The following is a 17,154-nucleotide window of genomic DNA, read 5'->3' as shown; positions in this document are numbered from 1 at the left end:
AAATGGTCAAATCCAGTTTGAAAAGCCCAGTGAAATAGTGGAGATAATTAATTTTTCAAAAGTCAATGACTTAGAAGAATTAGGGATTGTTCGAATGCCATTTCAAAACGGTATAAAATAGTGTGTTACAACAGTACGGGTTGGAATTAGAAAGATAAATTGGATTATGGTAGTGCCATGGAGATGTTTTAAAAAAAATGTAAGGTTTAACTCTCTTCTTATCCGGGTCCGTCCGGATGGCTCCGGGTCCTGACTCCGGGTATCGTCCGGATGGCTCCAGGTCCAGTTCGGATGACTCCGGGTCCTGGCTCCAGGTCCCGTCCGGATGGCTCCGGGTCCTGTACGGATGGCTCCGGGTCCTGACTCCGGGTCCTGTCCGGATGGCTCCAGGTCCAGTTCGGATGGCTCCGGGTCTTCCGGGTCCTGACTCCGTATCCCGTCCGGATGGCTCCAGGTCCAGTTCGGATGGCTCCGGGTCCAGTTCGGATGGCTCCGTGTCCCGTCCGGATGGCTCCGGGTCCTGACTCCGGGTCCCGTCCGGATGGCTCCGGGTCCTGACTCCGGGTCCCGTCCGGATGGCTCCGGGTCCTGTACGGATGGCTCCGGGTCCTGACTCCGGGTCCTGTCCGGATGGCTCTCTCTGCTCCGCCTTTTCACTCCGCTCTGGTTTGTCGACGTAAAAGGGGCGTGGCCATTGTACAGCCAGAGAGGGGACCGGCCGGTGACAGGCTCTCGGTGAGGTACCGGCTGTCTGACGGTGCTCGACATGGAAGTATCCCCCTTGGGATTATAAACCCACCTGTGAGTTTGTTCGTTATATCAGGACCTTACACCCTCCGTCGTTGATCCGGATCGGACCGTCGGCGTAGCCGTCAGTCCGGTAAGGTCCGGCCAGCCTGCTCTCCGTCCGTCACCGTCGGCTCACCGGTTCAATACAACTCCTCTTCATCTCCCGCCGTCCAGCTCACCGGACACGATGCGAAATGCGTTTATGAGACACGTCCGCCGGTTTCCGTGGGTCACAAACGTCACCCTGTACGGCTGCCTGTTCGCCGGGGGGGACTTTGTCCACCAGTGGTTCTCGCGGAGGGACAACATGGACTGGTCCCACACCAGGAACGTGGCCGTGGTCGCCTTCAGTTTCCATGGCAACTTCAATTTCTTCTGGATGCGCTTCCTGGAGCGGAGGTTCCCGGGCGCCTCGGCCGGGATGGTGATGAGGAAGCTGGTCCTGGATCAGACCACAGCGGCGCCGCTGGCCACCAGCGTCTTCTACACAGGTCGGCGGGGTCACGATCGGTTTAACGGTCAACCCAGAGCAGATCACACGTCAGTCACGACCGGTTAACGGTCAACCCAGAGCAGATCACACGTCAGTCACGTGTTCACCGCGGTCTGCTGACCTCTGAGCTGACCGCCACCACAGAGGTCACATGAAAGTCGCCTCTTAACTGAGGAGATGGTGTTAGTCCTAACGTCACATGCTGACAAGTCACAACCTTGTTCGAGGCCTCCTTCAAAGATCGTGTTAGAAAAACACCAAACAAACATAATTTCTGTGTAAATACTAGTAGATTAATTCTCATGAATCTGAAACGTTGGAAGCCAAAAGCACTCAATTAAAGTAGTCAGTTACCTAAAAATCCCCCAAGTTATGCACCTGACTAAAGCCGTGCACATGCACTGTATGGATGATTTGAAAAATAGTGAGTCGTGATGTTTCCACCAGGATATCAATAAGACGGTTTGGAAAAACTTGACATGACATCTTGATTATAATAGTGATACCTCCACAGTGCCGTTTCACCTACCTACTAAAAGCTGTGTAGTCATTCAGTATTTTTCAGCTGCCAGTAAGAGTTAACTTTAATCTGTTGTGCGTGTGGATCAGGTGTCAGCTTCTTGGAGGGCAAAGAAGACATCCTGGAGGACTGGAGAGAAAAATTCCTGAATACTTATAAGGTGAGAGGGAGACGAGACAGACTGTCGTCGCCTGTTTTTCCTGCTGGCGTCATCTTCAAATGCTTGTCGCTAAAATGAACCGCAGATTGAGCTGCCATGTGTTTTGACAGTAAACTTGTGCCATTTCACAAAGTAGATGAGAAGCTTTAGGCTGCACACACATCCGAAAGAGACAGCTTTTCCACTGTGCATCCACAGTTACTGAACTGCACGTACCACTGAATTTATCATGTTTTAGATTGTTTTTGGGAGAGCTCTGCTGATGCCACTATCATGTCTGTATTTTGCTTAAAACACAGCTCATTGAATATCATTGAATTTTTCAGCTGTGTCAGTCGATGTTTCAATTTACTTCATGTTTTGTAAACCTATAAAATGACTGGTGTCCTTCCTGTTTCTCTTTTCAGACAGGACTGATGTTCTGGCCATTCATGCAGGTAATTATCTCCTGTGAATACAGTACATGCGCATTCTTGCAAACTGTATATAGAAAATCTATGCTCAGTAGTCCATTCACTAAAGATTTATTGCCACAATTCACAAGATGCTAAGCAGATATTTGTATATAGATTCTCTTTATTTTTGAAAACTTGCATTTCCTCATGTTTTAATTCCAGTGGCTGCTATTAGAGCCAAGATGCACTTTAACTTAAAGAATGGACTCAACAGTCAGACATGCTTAGAAATGTATTTTTTATGGATCTGATGTCCCTATAATAAATCAGTTATCAATAAACAATGCATTAACATTTATCATTTACAACAATGATGCCTAGAATTTACCAGTAAAAGTGGATTCATATACCGTATCATCTGTTTCCTGCAGTTTCTGAACTTTGCTTTGGTGCCTCTGTACTTGCGGACGACTTTCACGGGCTGCTGTGCTTTCGTCTGGGCCACCTTCCTGTGCTTCTCACGTCAGAGTGGCGACGGAACGGCTGCTGCTGCTCTGGCCTGGATGTTCCCCCCGAAAGAGGATCAAGCAGAACCTACAAAAGGGAAAACAAATGCTGAAGTGGCTCCCATAGATGGTACGGTGTCATCCAAACCTACTCAGAACTGAACACACAGCACGTGCAAAGGTCTGTCATTAACAGAAGACATGTGCTCCAGTGGACAGCTGGCTCGTTGGTTGATATTGCACCAGCACTGACCAGGTGGTTTGGGAACCAGGTTCTGGCAAATGGAATGTATTGTATTTACAGAATATTTCTTAATATCAAATCTGTGGGAAAGTACTTTATCATTGTCATGCCATATTCCTCTTTGTTTTTTTTTTATTTTTATGCACTCTTCTGTTCCACCATTTGAAACAAGACCTTATCCACTGGAACATACTAAATAAGATATAATAATATAAGACTGTATGTCTGGGACAGTTTCGTCTAAATGTAAATCTGAAAGAGAGGCAGCTAAGATATTAGCTTAGACCTTTAGCTTCATAAAATCTTTTTTAAAATGATAAAGATTTAAATATCACTGTATTAGCACAAATGCTCAGACTGTTATCAGAGTGCCTCATCTCCAAGGACTATCTGCTTCATTTGCATTTTATACAGTGGTACAAAATGTGTTAAATACAGATGCACGCTGCACAAGTGACTGGAAGAAGTTGTACTCTAATGCACATTTGTTTAATATTAATTTATAGGTAGGTATTTCATAAATAAGGAACACGTGTTAAAAATAATTGAAAAAAGAAATCTCAAAATATATGTTAGAGTTCAGTGTTTTAATGTTGTGTTAATGAGATACTACTGACATTTCCTCTGAGTTTATTTAATATTGGCTGATGAATTGAGTCAGACATCCATTTACTTGAATGCAAAAGTGCTGCCTGCTTGACGTCATACTTTACATTAATATAACAGGGGTGCCCTCTATATTGTCTTTGCAGCAATGCCAATTTGCTCCTCTAATATATATATATATAATCTAATATATATATATTTTATTATTATTATTATTTTTTTTTTTATTTAATCTCTTTGGGAAAATGTTGCTCTGTGGATTTTACCTGCCAGCAGTGACTCTGGAAATGTAACATAAGATGCTGCATCCAGTTTTCTATGAAGGTAGTAATTTTTCTAAATAGAGATCAGATAAATGGTTCCATACTCAATGTTTAAAAGCTTTGGGGTGAACATTTCTCCTCTGTCTCAGGCAGATATTTAAATGTTTTCAATTTCAGGAAGAATTCAGTTTTTAAGTTTTGACCCAAAAGCTAATTTGTCGTGACACATCTTGAATTAACAGAAGCTATTGACTATTTGATGTGTCTCGCCGGGCTGACTAACACTATATCAACAACGCAGAAAACTGTGTAGTCACTGCTGCTGTTCGATGCCTTTTTACCAGTCTACAATAAGATCCTTAAATAAAATAGGTTATTATTCGTGTAGTTCTTGTTTGCTTAATCATATCCTAATATGTGTGTACTGATGTGCCACACTGGTACTAAAGGGTGAAATTATTGGATATCCCCTATGTTCATATCAGCAACTGAAGACTGGGTGAGATAACAAAAGTAACTCAGCAGAGAATCAGTGTGCTCCTGTTGTACTGTTTGAAATTTGTCTTGATTATTTTTTGATGTCACAAAGAGAAACAATTGCAATAGCATCCTTCACAATAATGTACTGAACAAATGAATTGATCACAAAACCATTTATTGCAATGAACAAAATAAAAACTCCACTTTGATTTTGAGTGTTTTTCCTGAGCAAAAATACAGATATAGCAGCGTAAAATATTCTATACGCACGAAACAAGCTGGGAGTTTTCTGATGTCACAGATCACACCTTATTCTTCGCAGTGTCTTAGGAGTGTTGTGGCTTTTGTTCAGGCAGAAACATAGCACAGGGGTACGTGTTGTTCATCATTTAGACTCCTTTGGGGATATATTGAGTTGAACAATCTGCCTATCTCTTATCTCCAGCCCGTTTTCATTCTGTCCCACCTGTTTCCATCAAATAGACAATCTATTCAAACCGAACAAAACAGCTTTAGACGCCTTTTAATGAATTTACTGTAATAGTGTTTCACTCGTCCAGGTTTCTCTTATGCAACCAGACCTGTAAGCAGACGCGTATCTGCATGTGAACCATCACCCAAAGGCAGAAAGAGCAATCAAAACTTGGATGCCACTGTGCTCCGTTATCTCGGTGCCAGCGGATGTCTCCCAGGTCCTTCGCATCCTTCACATCCCTGCCTGCACTGCGCATGCTCCTTGCATCCTCGCCTCTCCATCCACACGTCGAAGGGCTTGAAAGCTCAGATAAAGATGATCAGCGTCTCGGGTCGCCTCGTGAAGCTTGAGTAATCAGGGAGGACACACACAAACACACAGACACACACACACTCACACACAGGGGGGAGCCGTTTAGGTTTAGCAGGAAGGACACTCCTCGTTTCTTTCTTTCTTTCTTTTTTTTTTTTTTTTGTGTTTTTGGGGGGGTGGTGGGGGTGGAGGGGGGGGTGGAGGGAGAGCTTGGGCGCGCGGCCACTCCAGCGACATGGAACTGAAGAAATCTATCTCGGACACCGAGCGCGCGCTCCGGAGCTACGGCGCCGTGGCGGAAACGGCGTGGACGACGGACAAAGGTAGGACGAGCGGCTCGAAAGGGTTAACGCGTGACTCACAAAGGTTTGGGAAGCGGCAGCCGAAAGGCCTGCTCATTCCCCTGCACGCGCACCGTGAGCATCGCTCCGAAACACAAACGCATTTACAAAAACTTGTGTGTGAGACTGAGGCCGAGCTGAAGCAGCAGCAGGAGGACAGGGACAGTCCAGAGTCCATACAGGGGGACGTTTGAGGGACAGTTGGATGTGCAGGCTCAGGCAGTCTTCCTGCAATATGCTCAATCGGTGATATTTATTTGATCTGACTCATTTGTACAGAGAAGGAGCCCAATAACAACAGTTCATAACAAAAATATCTATAGAGCTATGTCAAAAAAAACTGCTGCTGCTGAACATGCTGCTGCTCTTTCAGTTGCTTTTTTTTTTCTTTTTTAAATATTATTCCACATTTATTTTTGTGTCCTCTTATTATTGGTGGATTTTATTTGCTGGGTCATCAGGTTGATGATATAAGAAAGCATTCATTCATTCATCTTCTACTGCTTATCTGTTTCCGGGTCGGGGTTGTGCTGGAGCCAGTGCCAGCTCACACTGGGCGAGGGGCGGGGTACGCCCTGGACAGGTCAGCAGTCCATCAGCGGGCCGACACACAGAGACAGACAGAGAAGAAATGATCTCACATTTTCTGCGATGTACCAGGATGGCAAAAATATGCATAGCTAGAGCAGCTGCAGAGACATTTCTATTATTTACCCTGAAGAGCAGATCAGGTAAATGAAGGCTGATGAATGACGCACGTGTTGACAGAGGCAACTCACAGCAATGTGGCATCACATTTGTCCATGTTAGTGCCGCTGAGGGGAACTTGTCACAGGGGAGACGGGTGTGAACAAACTTCCAGATTAAGTCAGAGAGGGGGGAATAAAAAAAAAAAAAAATCAGTAGATATTTTTAGACACAGATCCAGTCATCACTCACAGCAGCCTCCCTCCTCCAGGTTTACCTCCTCTTATTTCTAAAACAAATACTCTCTGTGTTTACCCTGTACTTTCCATTTTGTGCCCACCATCAGTTTTTCTTTTGGAGGGGTTCACAGGCGGTAGCATTGGCAGCACTGTGTGCATAGTTTGACTGCAGGATGTGTCAGGGCTCTGGCTGCACCATCCAGGCTCTCTAGGCTTTTTTTTTTTTTTTTTTAATGAAACATGGGTAATTCAAGCTGATTAATTCGGTGAGTTCTTTTCACATCTGCCAGCTCTGGTTGCTCAAACTTTGGACTCAACCTCTCCTGCCCCTGGTGAACAAGATGCTTTTAATTAGGAAGTATCAAAGCTGCTCTTTGCTGGCCCTGTTTTTAGGGCTGAGTACGTGTGAGCGGCTCACTCGGATGAGTGGGAGCTGTTAACACCTTACTGAGCTGGCATGCCGCCTCCCTTAATGGTCCGTTCGAGACTTGATGCTGCTTGGTCTTATTGACGGTGAACACATGGCAGAGCGGGAGGAAAACGAGATGAAGACGGGGTGCAGTTCATGTTGTGCTGCGGTTCCATCGTTACAACTTTGATTGTCTGTCATCACCAGACACTTTTGGCCGATGATTCAACATTTGTGAGGCAAAAAAAAAAAAAAAAAAAAAAGGATCCTCCTGTGCAGACTTCTGTCTGCTGTGGTGAGTCAGCTCCATCCTCATCAAGCATCCACCAAAAGTGCCACGAACACAGACTGCAGATTGTGCTGCTGCAGGCGCTGTTCTTTTGCTGGAGATACTGTGAATAAACGTGCGTCACATTTGACAACTCAGGACCAAAGACGCGCTGGCCTGTTCACTCTTATCTATCAGCTTGTGGACTGGAGAGTCTGTCCTCTGAGTTTGACTTCACAGCCTGTATGAACAGATGAATGATTACGCTACACAACAAAAGTGGAGAAGTGGGGAAAAGTGTGGCCATATGGTGTTATGGGTTCATTAGATTTAATGCTTTCTGTTATCATAATCAGACTATCTCTAGGCTTTGGGCCGTTGGTAGCAGGGAATAAGACATTTAAAGGCATCGCCATGGGAAATTGTAATGTATGTTTTTCAAGCATTTCATAGACCCAAACATTAATGGACTGAACAACAAAGAGTAAGGAAAGCACTTGTGGCATGCAGCTATAATATTCTTACAGGAGACTGACAGCGAGTTTCAGTGTCAGCTGGATGATTGTGTTGTCATGCAGTCTACTCATTTCTGTACCAAAGAGACAGACAACAGTTAATGATTCTGTCCTGTGAAATGTAGATGGACATGTGATTGATGGTATATGACTGTACTGTAGTATTACAATAAGCCCCCCCCCCCCCCTTTTTTTTTTAAAAGGGGTATTCTTAGTAGTTTCTTCTCCATAATGAGAGCATTGCGAGAGGTTGATTAAAGAGGTCAAAGTATAATAAAGCACTTCCAGTCCTTTGTGTGACTCACATACCCAATACTGTGGATGATGCAACTTATCTTCCAGTAACCCCCCTCCATCCGGCGAACATCCTCGTCTTTGCATATGTATGCACCAACTTCCATCCTCAGATTTTGTAAAGCTCTGTGCTGAACCACAGTGAGAGATAGTTACTATTGTTGCCACCTTTAATGATTAGAGACAGATGGGGCTGTTGGAGGAAGAGGAGGAAAGCAGGACACCTCTGTCCCACACAGACAACCGTGCTGAATGACTGGCACTCTGAATATGTGCTGCTTGGATGCCTTAAGATCCTGGCATGGCCAGGCTGTTGCAGCCGCTGCAGCATTAGCAGTCATCAATTCACTGATCAGAGTAATAAGTGTTTGGTCAGTGAAGTAAGTGTTTAGTGTTTGCAGTGTGAGTCAACCTTGCAGATCCACATCTGGTCATCGATCCTTGTTCTTACGTCTTTCACACCCACCACATCATCACCATCATCACAGTGGCTGTAATATATTCTTGACCGTGCACATGTAGATTTTCTGCCCATCAATGACTTAAACCATTCAAAGGAAAACGGTCATATGTGCTTGAGGCAGAGCTGTGACTCCAAACTTCAAATCAACCCTCTCAATTACATATGCTGCTTGAATTCCAAATTCCGTGTTCTTGGCTGTTGCGAAACCAAATATTGCTACGAGATGAGGTGAGAAGAGCGTTTGCCAGGAAGCTGGTGATCGGAGAAAGTTTGCATAGATAAAAAGACAGAATTTAAAGAACTCTTGGTTACAACTATCACACGAAATCACAGGAGAATGAGCCTTCCATTAAATCTTCAGAGGAGATTCGGGCATTGTGCTGCTGGAATGTATAATTTAGTCCTGTGGTCTGAGTATTTTCTGTCATTTAAAGCAGTAAAAAAGCTTCAAAAGCTTAAGCACTATGCAAGGTGAAGAGAACTGCATAACAGCCAGGACTTAAGCAGACGTGTCCTTGTGGAGGAAAACGGTGTCTCTATACCTGTCTTCTGTTTTTATTCTTCCTCATTCATTTAACAGTGCGTGCTGTCCGTCTGCCCCTCAGGTCACTCTGATGTGTCCATGGCAGAAAGCACAATGTCTCCAGAGGAGATCGAGGTGGAGATGGCTCGGATCCAGCGCCTGCGAGAGGTCCTGGTGCGCCGGGAGTCAGAGCTGCGCTTCATGTGAGTCGCTGATGTGTCACTTTATGTTTTCTGTGGCACATGTACTGGAACGTGGCAGTGACTGAATGGTGATGGTGTCACAACGTCCTTGAGTGGATAATGAGGCAGGCCTTGTTGCTATGACAGAGCTGACACTCTCATGACGCACGGCAAAGATACCCAAGTGCTGTTTGTGATATAAGGACGTTCAGTACTGAGAGATTCAGTCCATTTGTCCATTGATTCCTCAGAAGTCAAGATCAGGTGAACGAGTCACGGATTATGAACCCCCTGACTTCTCATCAACAATAGTTTCATGGATTTGTGTTATTCCCTCTGTTTAAAAGCTGCCTCAGCACTTTCTGCCCAGCCTAATCAAACAAACACTGATCTCATTGCTGTAATCTATCGATCTGGAGTTTCATCGTGTTGTCCAATACAAACAAGGCCGGACCTACTTGGACGAGGTGATGTGATTTAGTCAGATGTCTAATTTACAATTTTACTGTAATATAAGACAAGGAGGAGCAGTAAATTATGTTTAGAAGCAGAAACCATTGAACCAATGTTCAGCATTTTTGTTTGATGAATGTGAATAGAATAGACTAACTGATTAATAGTCGAAGTAGTGATCCTCTAATCCAGACTTGCAGTAGAGCTCTAAAGAATAAATACTAATAAATCACAGTAGAGAATATATTATTTTATTTATTTTTTTTATCAACTGTCAGAAATGTTGGTGTATTTATATCCCAAATTCCTAAAATATCTCTGGCTGCAGTAAAACAATAGAGGCAAACTAAAACAGAGAGCGAGATTATTATTTTTTTTATCACCAACAAAATGATTTCAGAAGCGTCCAACACTGCACCTTTACAAAACCATAAGGAATGTGGAAATGCAAGCCATTGCCTCAGTTCATTTATCTCTGTGGAATCTACGTGAGATTGTATCAGCACTGTGAGATATCCAAATAAACGGTGTACTTTGTGGGTCATTACATCCTCAACATCTGCAGTGTGGCACTTGTTCTTGCAGAATAAGCTGATCTGGGTCCTTGAGACTACCGAGTTGATAACGTTTTGGTTTTTTTTCCTCACACGCCCACTGGAAAGGCTTCCTTTGGCTGCCAAGCTGCGTATTGCTTACATCTCTGCTGTCAGTCTCTGCGTGACTCAAAATGGCACATGAACACAGACACACAAGCTGGCAGATGGTGTGTCAGAGTGCAGAAGCTGCTGGAATACACAGAATGCATTGAAACAGTGAAGGGGAAGAAAGAGGCTGAGGAGGAGGAGGGAGGTGTAAAACGGAGAAAGAGGAATAACTGCAGAGAGAGCTGGAAGGAGGCTGTGGATGAGTCATCGGACTGAGCTATCACAGGGAGAATTAAAGCTGTGCTAGCTGTCACTGCTCCACAGAGAGACAGAGGGAGGGATTTAGGAAGAGGGGGAAATGTTGAGGTCCCGAGGGTGAGATGTCAGGGCTGGGCGAGGCTCAGAGGGCAACGTGGACTGATTTATGGTGCACGTTTAACATCTGCGCACACACACACACACACACACACACAGTGAGGGGGTCTCAATGACATCTCAAATAGCAACAAATTGATTTGTTGATCAATCAGTGATTCAGTTGGCATACAGTAAATGCAAAACCCCTTTTACAGATTTATTAAAGGAGAAGATGCCAAACATTCATTTACATGTGAGAATTTAATTTTATCTTCATATATTGAATACTTTTGGTTTTTGACAGTTGCCCCCCCCCCCCTCCCTATTTTTTTGGCTAATTAGGCAGCCAGCTTTTATAACATTGATGTTTCTAAAAATAGATTCTTTGTAAAATAATGATTCAACAACAAATAACTAAAAGAGTGTCTATAACTATGCTAGCAGATGCAAATTAGATGTTACTTTGGAATTTTGAGCAATATGCTAACACATGTAATACAATGCTACATAGCTTACTTTGCAAATGTTAGCAAGCTACCATTTGCTAATTAGCAGGTTTGAAGGTATGTAATCATAAGCCGGCAGAATAGATGACCTTTTGACCCCAAAAAGGAGCTGAATGAGAAGTCGCAAGTTATATTGATAGCAGTGAAAATAATCTGTTTGGGAAGCTGAACTTGATAGTTTATTTGCATTTTCATACAGATTTATTATTATGTAATTTCTGTTTAGAATTATTCTGCCATTTAACTAAATGAAACATTTCACATCACCAATATCAAATAATAAAAATGCCGAGTGAGGTTTGTTTTTCATGCATGTTATTCATATAGCTCCTTCTAGCTGTTTTTTCATTTGTCTGCTTTACTACAGGATTCATTAAACAATATATACATCTCTCTAACATTGTTTCAGTCGCATTAAGATAAAGACTAAATGGAGGCAGAAGCTGATGGAAGCCAGTGATTTACTGTTTTGTCTCATTTCTTCAGGATGGATGACATCCAGCTCTGCAAAGATATCATGAGCTTAAAGCAGGAGCTGAGACAAATTGTCGCAGTACCAGGTATTGTTCAAAGGAACACACACACACACACACATGTGCTGTCATGAAGACAAACAACATCAAGAAATCCAGCTGTAAGCCTTTCAGGAAATAAACCTTTGTCATCTCCAGATGAAACTGTCTACACTGACTGTCTGAACGAGACCAAAAATAGAGTCTTTGGCACAAAGCACTCACCAGAGTCCCATAACCTGATTTATAGGAACCTATCCAGGGCTGGTTGTACGTTTCATGGTGTGTGTGTGTGTGTGAGTTATGAGGGAGATATCAGCTCGAACAAACTTGAATCTAAACTGTGAAGGCAACAAGATGTGACGGGAGGTTTACAGATGAGTATAGTGTCTCTGTGGTGAAATGGATTTCAGTTAACACAAATGTTTTTGTGGTGCAGAGCACAGAATCCAATATTGGTTTATCATCAGTTCTTTTATTGTCTCAGTATCTGTGCTGCATCTCCCATAGTAACACAGGCAGAGGGAGAACCTGGCAACAGGATGAAAACACTTCTCCAATGCAAGTGTTTACATCATGTGTCAGTGTGTGTAAACAGGGGGGGGCAGGTGTCTGCTCAAGGACACACACGTGGGTGCTCATTAGCTGTTACTAACAAAACCAACCGTGGGACTTGTCAAATGCATTGTGGGGTTTTAAGCCCCTGACCTGGCAGAGAGTGTAGAAAATACCAGAGACGTCAGACCGTTCAAAACCTAAAACCGAAGTCCAATGTGCTTTGACTTGGGGCTGCAGCCATGACTAAAAATACTGGGGTCATGAATCCACTCACTGCGAAACCACTGGATACCACCAAGGAGAGCTGAGCAGAAAAATCCTCAGCAGCCGCATCAAAGAGGAAACTGCAGGACGGCGTTAGGTGCTCAAACATGATTTAACAGGAGAAAATGATTCATAAGGAGAATTCACTGTCTGTAAACAAAAATGAGTTTGCTGATGTTAATGAGCGTTCGCCACTGTGAGCTACCAACAACAAGTAAAGCAGTAGAAACAAAATCTGTGAGCTGACCAAAGCAGGTTATCGTCCGCGATATGTAAGAGAAAAACATTTGAGCTTTAAGGTCTAAACCTCCTGCCGGGATCTTTTGACCATAGCATACAGTCCTCATTGGCATTTGGTTGAATTATTTGGATTTTTAATTCTGTATTTCAATAAAACCTTCAATAGTTTAAATTTCATAGAAGAACTGCTCAGCTTTGACAGAATTGTATTACGCTGCCAGGCGTCACCTTTTCATGCAGGTCACACCAAGCGCACCCTGTTGGAAAACAAAAGCTGTCCCTCTCTGACGTTCCCCTGAGCCACCGGGGCCCAGTTAAGTCATGTGACAAACGACTGCTCCTCTGATACTGGGGTCGATGCCCCCCCCTCCTCATTTTCCCCCGGAGCTGCTCTCCTCCACTCTATTTCCAGGAGGGAGAAATAGCTGATGCTAGCAGTCATTTTTCAACTTCTTTTTTTCTTCTTCCAAAATAGCCTAGATACTGGCAGCTCCAACACAACCTGCCTCTGCAGCTGTTAGTGTGTGCGCTCTTTGTTTGCTCAGTTTATCTGTCTTTTTTTTTTTTTGTTTGCTTTAGAGCATGAAGGTTGAAAGTGAGAAAAAGCATTGCTGCCTTTGTTGGTCTCTGAATGCAGATGTCACAGTGACAGTTACATGATTAAGCTTGTTATAAATTATTCATGAGCTGAGATGGACTCACTGTTTAAGGGCCAGCTGACTTCATGTGAAGTCATTTTTCAAAGGTGAGTGTAAAGTAGCTACACGTAGAGCGTGTTACATGTTACACGAAGAAATCAGATACCAACGAGCTGGTTTGCGCTGCTTGTCCTCCCTTTTGTTCATCTGTTTATGGCTTCATGACGTTCACTGCTTTTTCTCCAGAGAAAGAAAAAAACAAGAAGCACCAGCAGCAGGAGGAGGAGTTGATCCTGAAGATCCATAAACTGGTGCAAAAGAGGGATTTCCTGGTGGACGATGCTGAGGTGGAGAGATTAAGGTAGAGCTCTCAGTATCTGGGATCCCCTAACCCTTCCCCGGGATCGGACGGTCTGTCCGTTTACTCGGACTGACGTCTGACGTCTCCACTGGCCGCTCGTTTGACGGCTGGCTGGTGGAGGAACGGCAGGATCATATCATCACTGCTGTGTGACAGTGAGCCTGACTGATGGTTGTCATTTTCATCCTCCTGTGCTGCCACGGTGTGACAAAGACAGCGCTCGAGAGAGAAAACAATGCAAAATCATTGTTTGCTTTTAAATCTTTCGCCTTAGTTATTTTAAAAATTGAGACAGCTCAATCAGGGTCATTCCTTGCTGTCCAATAAAAGGGTGTCAGCGTTGTGATACACTGGGGCCCTACACGCTGCTTTTTGTGTTTTATCATTGCTCACACAGAGCTGAGCAGCAGCTTTTTCTCTTTGACCATCTTTGACAAAAACAAAAGAATAAATATTAAGATTTTAAAGCCATTACCCATCATGCATCTCTGTGCGGTACCTTTACTCGGACAGCTGCCATGAGTCAGACGGGGAGGAGAGTGAGAAAGAGAGGAGGATGATGTGCGACAAAAAGCCACAGGTTTAAAAAAAAAAAAAACCCCATCACTGATTAGGAGTAAGTCTTTGTGGTGCGAGCTCTAACATGTACCCCATATATAAAAAGAAAAAAAAAATTGTGTGAAGAGCCATACATTTATACATCCCAAAAGCATTTCTGTTTCACTGCTGCTCATCATCACACTAAGGAACTTTTCCTTGTCTGGCTCCGTGACTCAAAATCAATCTTAACTCAAGGCCGGGTCCAATGTGTGCCCAGGCAAAAGTAGAATGTGATTTCTTGAAGTGATTCATTTTGTTCTACAACTAAGATGTGACTGTCGTACCTCAGGGAGCGAGAGGAGGACAAAGAGATGGCCGAATTTCTCCGACTGAAGCTGATGCCTCTGGAGAAAAAGCTTAAAGACGCACAAAGTGAGTGACACCGCAGTCTGAAAGACTAAGTATTATGCACTTTCATATTCACCATGTAATCATTTCTCTTTCCTTTACCTTCATGGCCAGATCCTCCAAAGTCCAAGAGACAAATCCTGGAGCCGCCTCCGAACAAACCGTCCATCACCAAGTCAGGAGTGGCCATCATTAAAGACTGCTGTGGAGCCACCCAGTGTGCCGTCATGTAACTGACAGAGACCTCTGAAACAACACGCTCACATCACATCACATCCCATATATCACTTCCTGTGACTCAGAGAACCTCGGATAGCCTGGGCTTCCCCGGGACTCTGAGGAGGACATTTCCAGTTTGGAAACTGATCCCCCATCAGTGCTGGAGGAGCTTTTAAATCTAATATATACACATTTATTAAGAAACAGATTTCAATATGCAACATTCCCTCTGGTGGTAGCGATTTGGTCATGTGGCCACGTGTCTGATTAAAAAAAAAAAAAAAAGAGCACAACAAGCACACGGTCCAGAGTAATTTTAACTGATGTTGGGTTTCTCTGTGTTACAGGAAAATAGTACATCTGCTTTCACCTCATCTTGTTTGGTAATGAGCATTTCAGCCATTTAACACAAACCAGTGAACCTCTGTCACTTTCAGGAGACCTACAACTCTGTACTTATGTCACTGACAGTGTGGGAGGAACACGAGGTTCAGACAAACAACATGGCAGCAGATAAAATTAATGTTTTCCATTCGAAAGCATCATAACCCAACAAACTGAACTTTAAAGAGGACAAAATATCCGTTCCCCTAATTAATCCCTCCCAGTGGCCCAGAGAACAGAGAAATGAGGCTCACAAGCCAAACAACAGTAATTTAACTGTGTATATGAGGAAATCTGTTTGTTTAATCATTCTCTAGCGTCACACTGAAACAAGTCCAAAGTTTTGCATTACATTGTGTATAATGACGTTGTTTTGGTCAACCGCTGCGCAGGCCAACACACATTCCATGGTGCTTTTTGCTTTTATTAAACACATCGCATCCCTTGTCATACTAACATCACCTCAGCCATCAGCTACTGGGAAATACTGATGTGGTAGTGTGACATCATTGATAGTTATTATGGATATTGCAAATATTGCTCACAAACAACTTGCATCCTCTGAATTTAGTCTTGCGTTTTTAAAATGATAAACCCCAGGAAATGAAAGCAACTTTCTTGCAAATGCCTACAATAGATGGTGTACCTTTGAGTGTTTAGGACTTTAGTGACTCATGTAAAGCCAAGTGTTGCCCTTTGTCACTTTACCTTCCTTCTGATAACTTTAGCGTTCTGTAGTAGTAGTAAATTTATGAAGGTCCCAATGTTGAATATTGAACTAATATGCAGAAAATAAGCTGAAAAGTACCTGTACATATATGTTTAAATAAAGAGCATCTTTCAGGAAAATGCTGGAGTTTGCTGCGATTCCTTCAAGACCACAAGGAAAGAAAAACGAGGTAGACGTGATGCTTGTGAAATTTATTCAACGAAAATCTCTTTGGTCCCTTCAACAATGTCAGACTGTTACAGCAACTTCTGGTGTTGTGGGAGGACAAAACAATCGGGGGGGGGGGGGGGGGGGGGGGGTGAGGACAGAAGACAACGTGACAACTGTTGAGCATGTAAACAAAACATGACCACAAGGCAGGAGTTTTAAGGACACGACCCCATTGACTTAAGGTCTTAAGAGTAGATTGAAGTCAGTGCAGGGCATTGTCCAAGTGTCCTTCGCTATAAAAGCAAGACAAAGTGACATACAGAAGCCAAGACAAGTACTTTCAATCCTGCTCCAAACATTAAAAATAACTTCACATGTATTTCATGAACCAAAACTATGCAAAAGTGCATATTTTGACAGAGACAATAGCTTCTCACTGATGTAATCAAACGACAAGAGAAGGCTTAAACAGGGAAGTCCAAATATCGGTCTGATTGTTGCCACTGTGCTTCGTCGGAGTGCTATAGTTTGCCCACATACACAAAAAGTAATGCACCCCTACCACCAAATTTAAATCTAGGAATTTATCGTGTGCATTCTGAGACATTTTCGATCAGTGACTAAATAATTATTCTGAACTGCTCACTCCTTCATCGAAGAGGTTTCCAGACAGACAGTAAAACACTGGAGAGGAGCCACTACAGGCCTGCTTAAAAACAATTTGCTTGCTGTTTCAGACATTTTGGTGAGTTGGCAGGTGGAGTCTCAGTGTTAAAAAGGCACTGAGTCAAAGCCATGTCTGAAGAGGAAAATTCATGGAATATCACTGCTAAACACTGAAACCGATTAAATGGGCTCTAACCCATTCTTCAAACAGTGGAACACTTGGGTTGTGCTAAACTTCATGGGCAGCAACGTTAGTTGATGGCAACTCAGCAACCAGCAGCCTTGTAAACAATTAGGACAGAAGGAAATGGAGAAAACCAACACACATCATTAAGTAAAAACTCCTCGACGTGGGATATG

The 17,154-nt window shown here is 43.4% G+C and overlaps 2 protein-coding genes across 2 annotated transcripts; both read left to right on the top strand.

Moving 5' to 3' along the window:
• The first annotated feature begins 684 nt into the window (after window positions 1–684).
• Window positions 685–3,155, top strand: LOC115045377 (mpv17-like protein). The gene is made up of 4 exons (XM_029505027.1): window positions 685–1,280; window positions 1,892–1,962; window positions 2,370–2,399; window positions 2,789–3,155. The coding sequence occupies exons 1-4, from the start codon at window positions 977–979 to the stop codon at window positions 3,023–3,025; spliced, it is 642 nt and encodes a 213-aa protein (XP_029360887.1). The 5' UTR covers window positions 685–976; the 3' UTR covers window positions 3,026–3,155.
• Window positions 3,156–5,478: 2,323 nt separating this feature from the next.
• On the top strand, window positions 5,479–14,878 carry bmerb1 (bMERB domain containing 1). The gene is made up of 6 exons (XM_029505039.1): window positions 5,479–5,575; window positions 9,065–9,185; window positions 11,611–11,684; window positions 13,583–13,697; window positions 14,587–14,673; window positions 14,779–14,878. The coding sequence occupies exons 1-6, from the start codon at window positions 5,479–5,481 to the stop codon at window positions 14,876–14,878; spliced, it is 594 nt and encodes a 197-aa protein (XP_029360899.1).
• Window positions 14,879–17,154: the final 2,276 nt, after the last annotated feature.

Source organism: Echeneis naucrates, chromosome 1 (assembly GCF_900963305.1).
Source record: "Echeneis naucrates chromosome 1, fEcheNa1.1, whole genome shotgun sequence".
Taxonomy (NCBI): domain Eukaryota; kingdom Metazoa; phylum Chordata; class Actinopteri; order Carangiformes; family Echeneidae; genus Echeneis; species Echeneis naucrates.
Note: the sequence above shows the minus strand (reverse complement) of the source record. Positions and strands in the feature narration are given on the sequence as shown.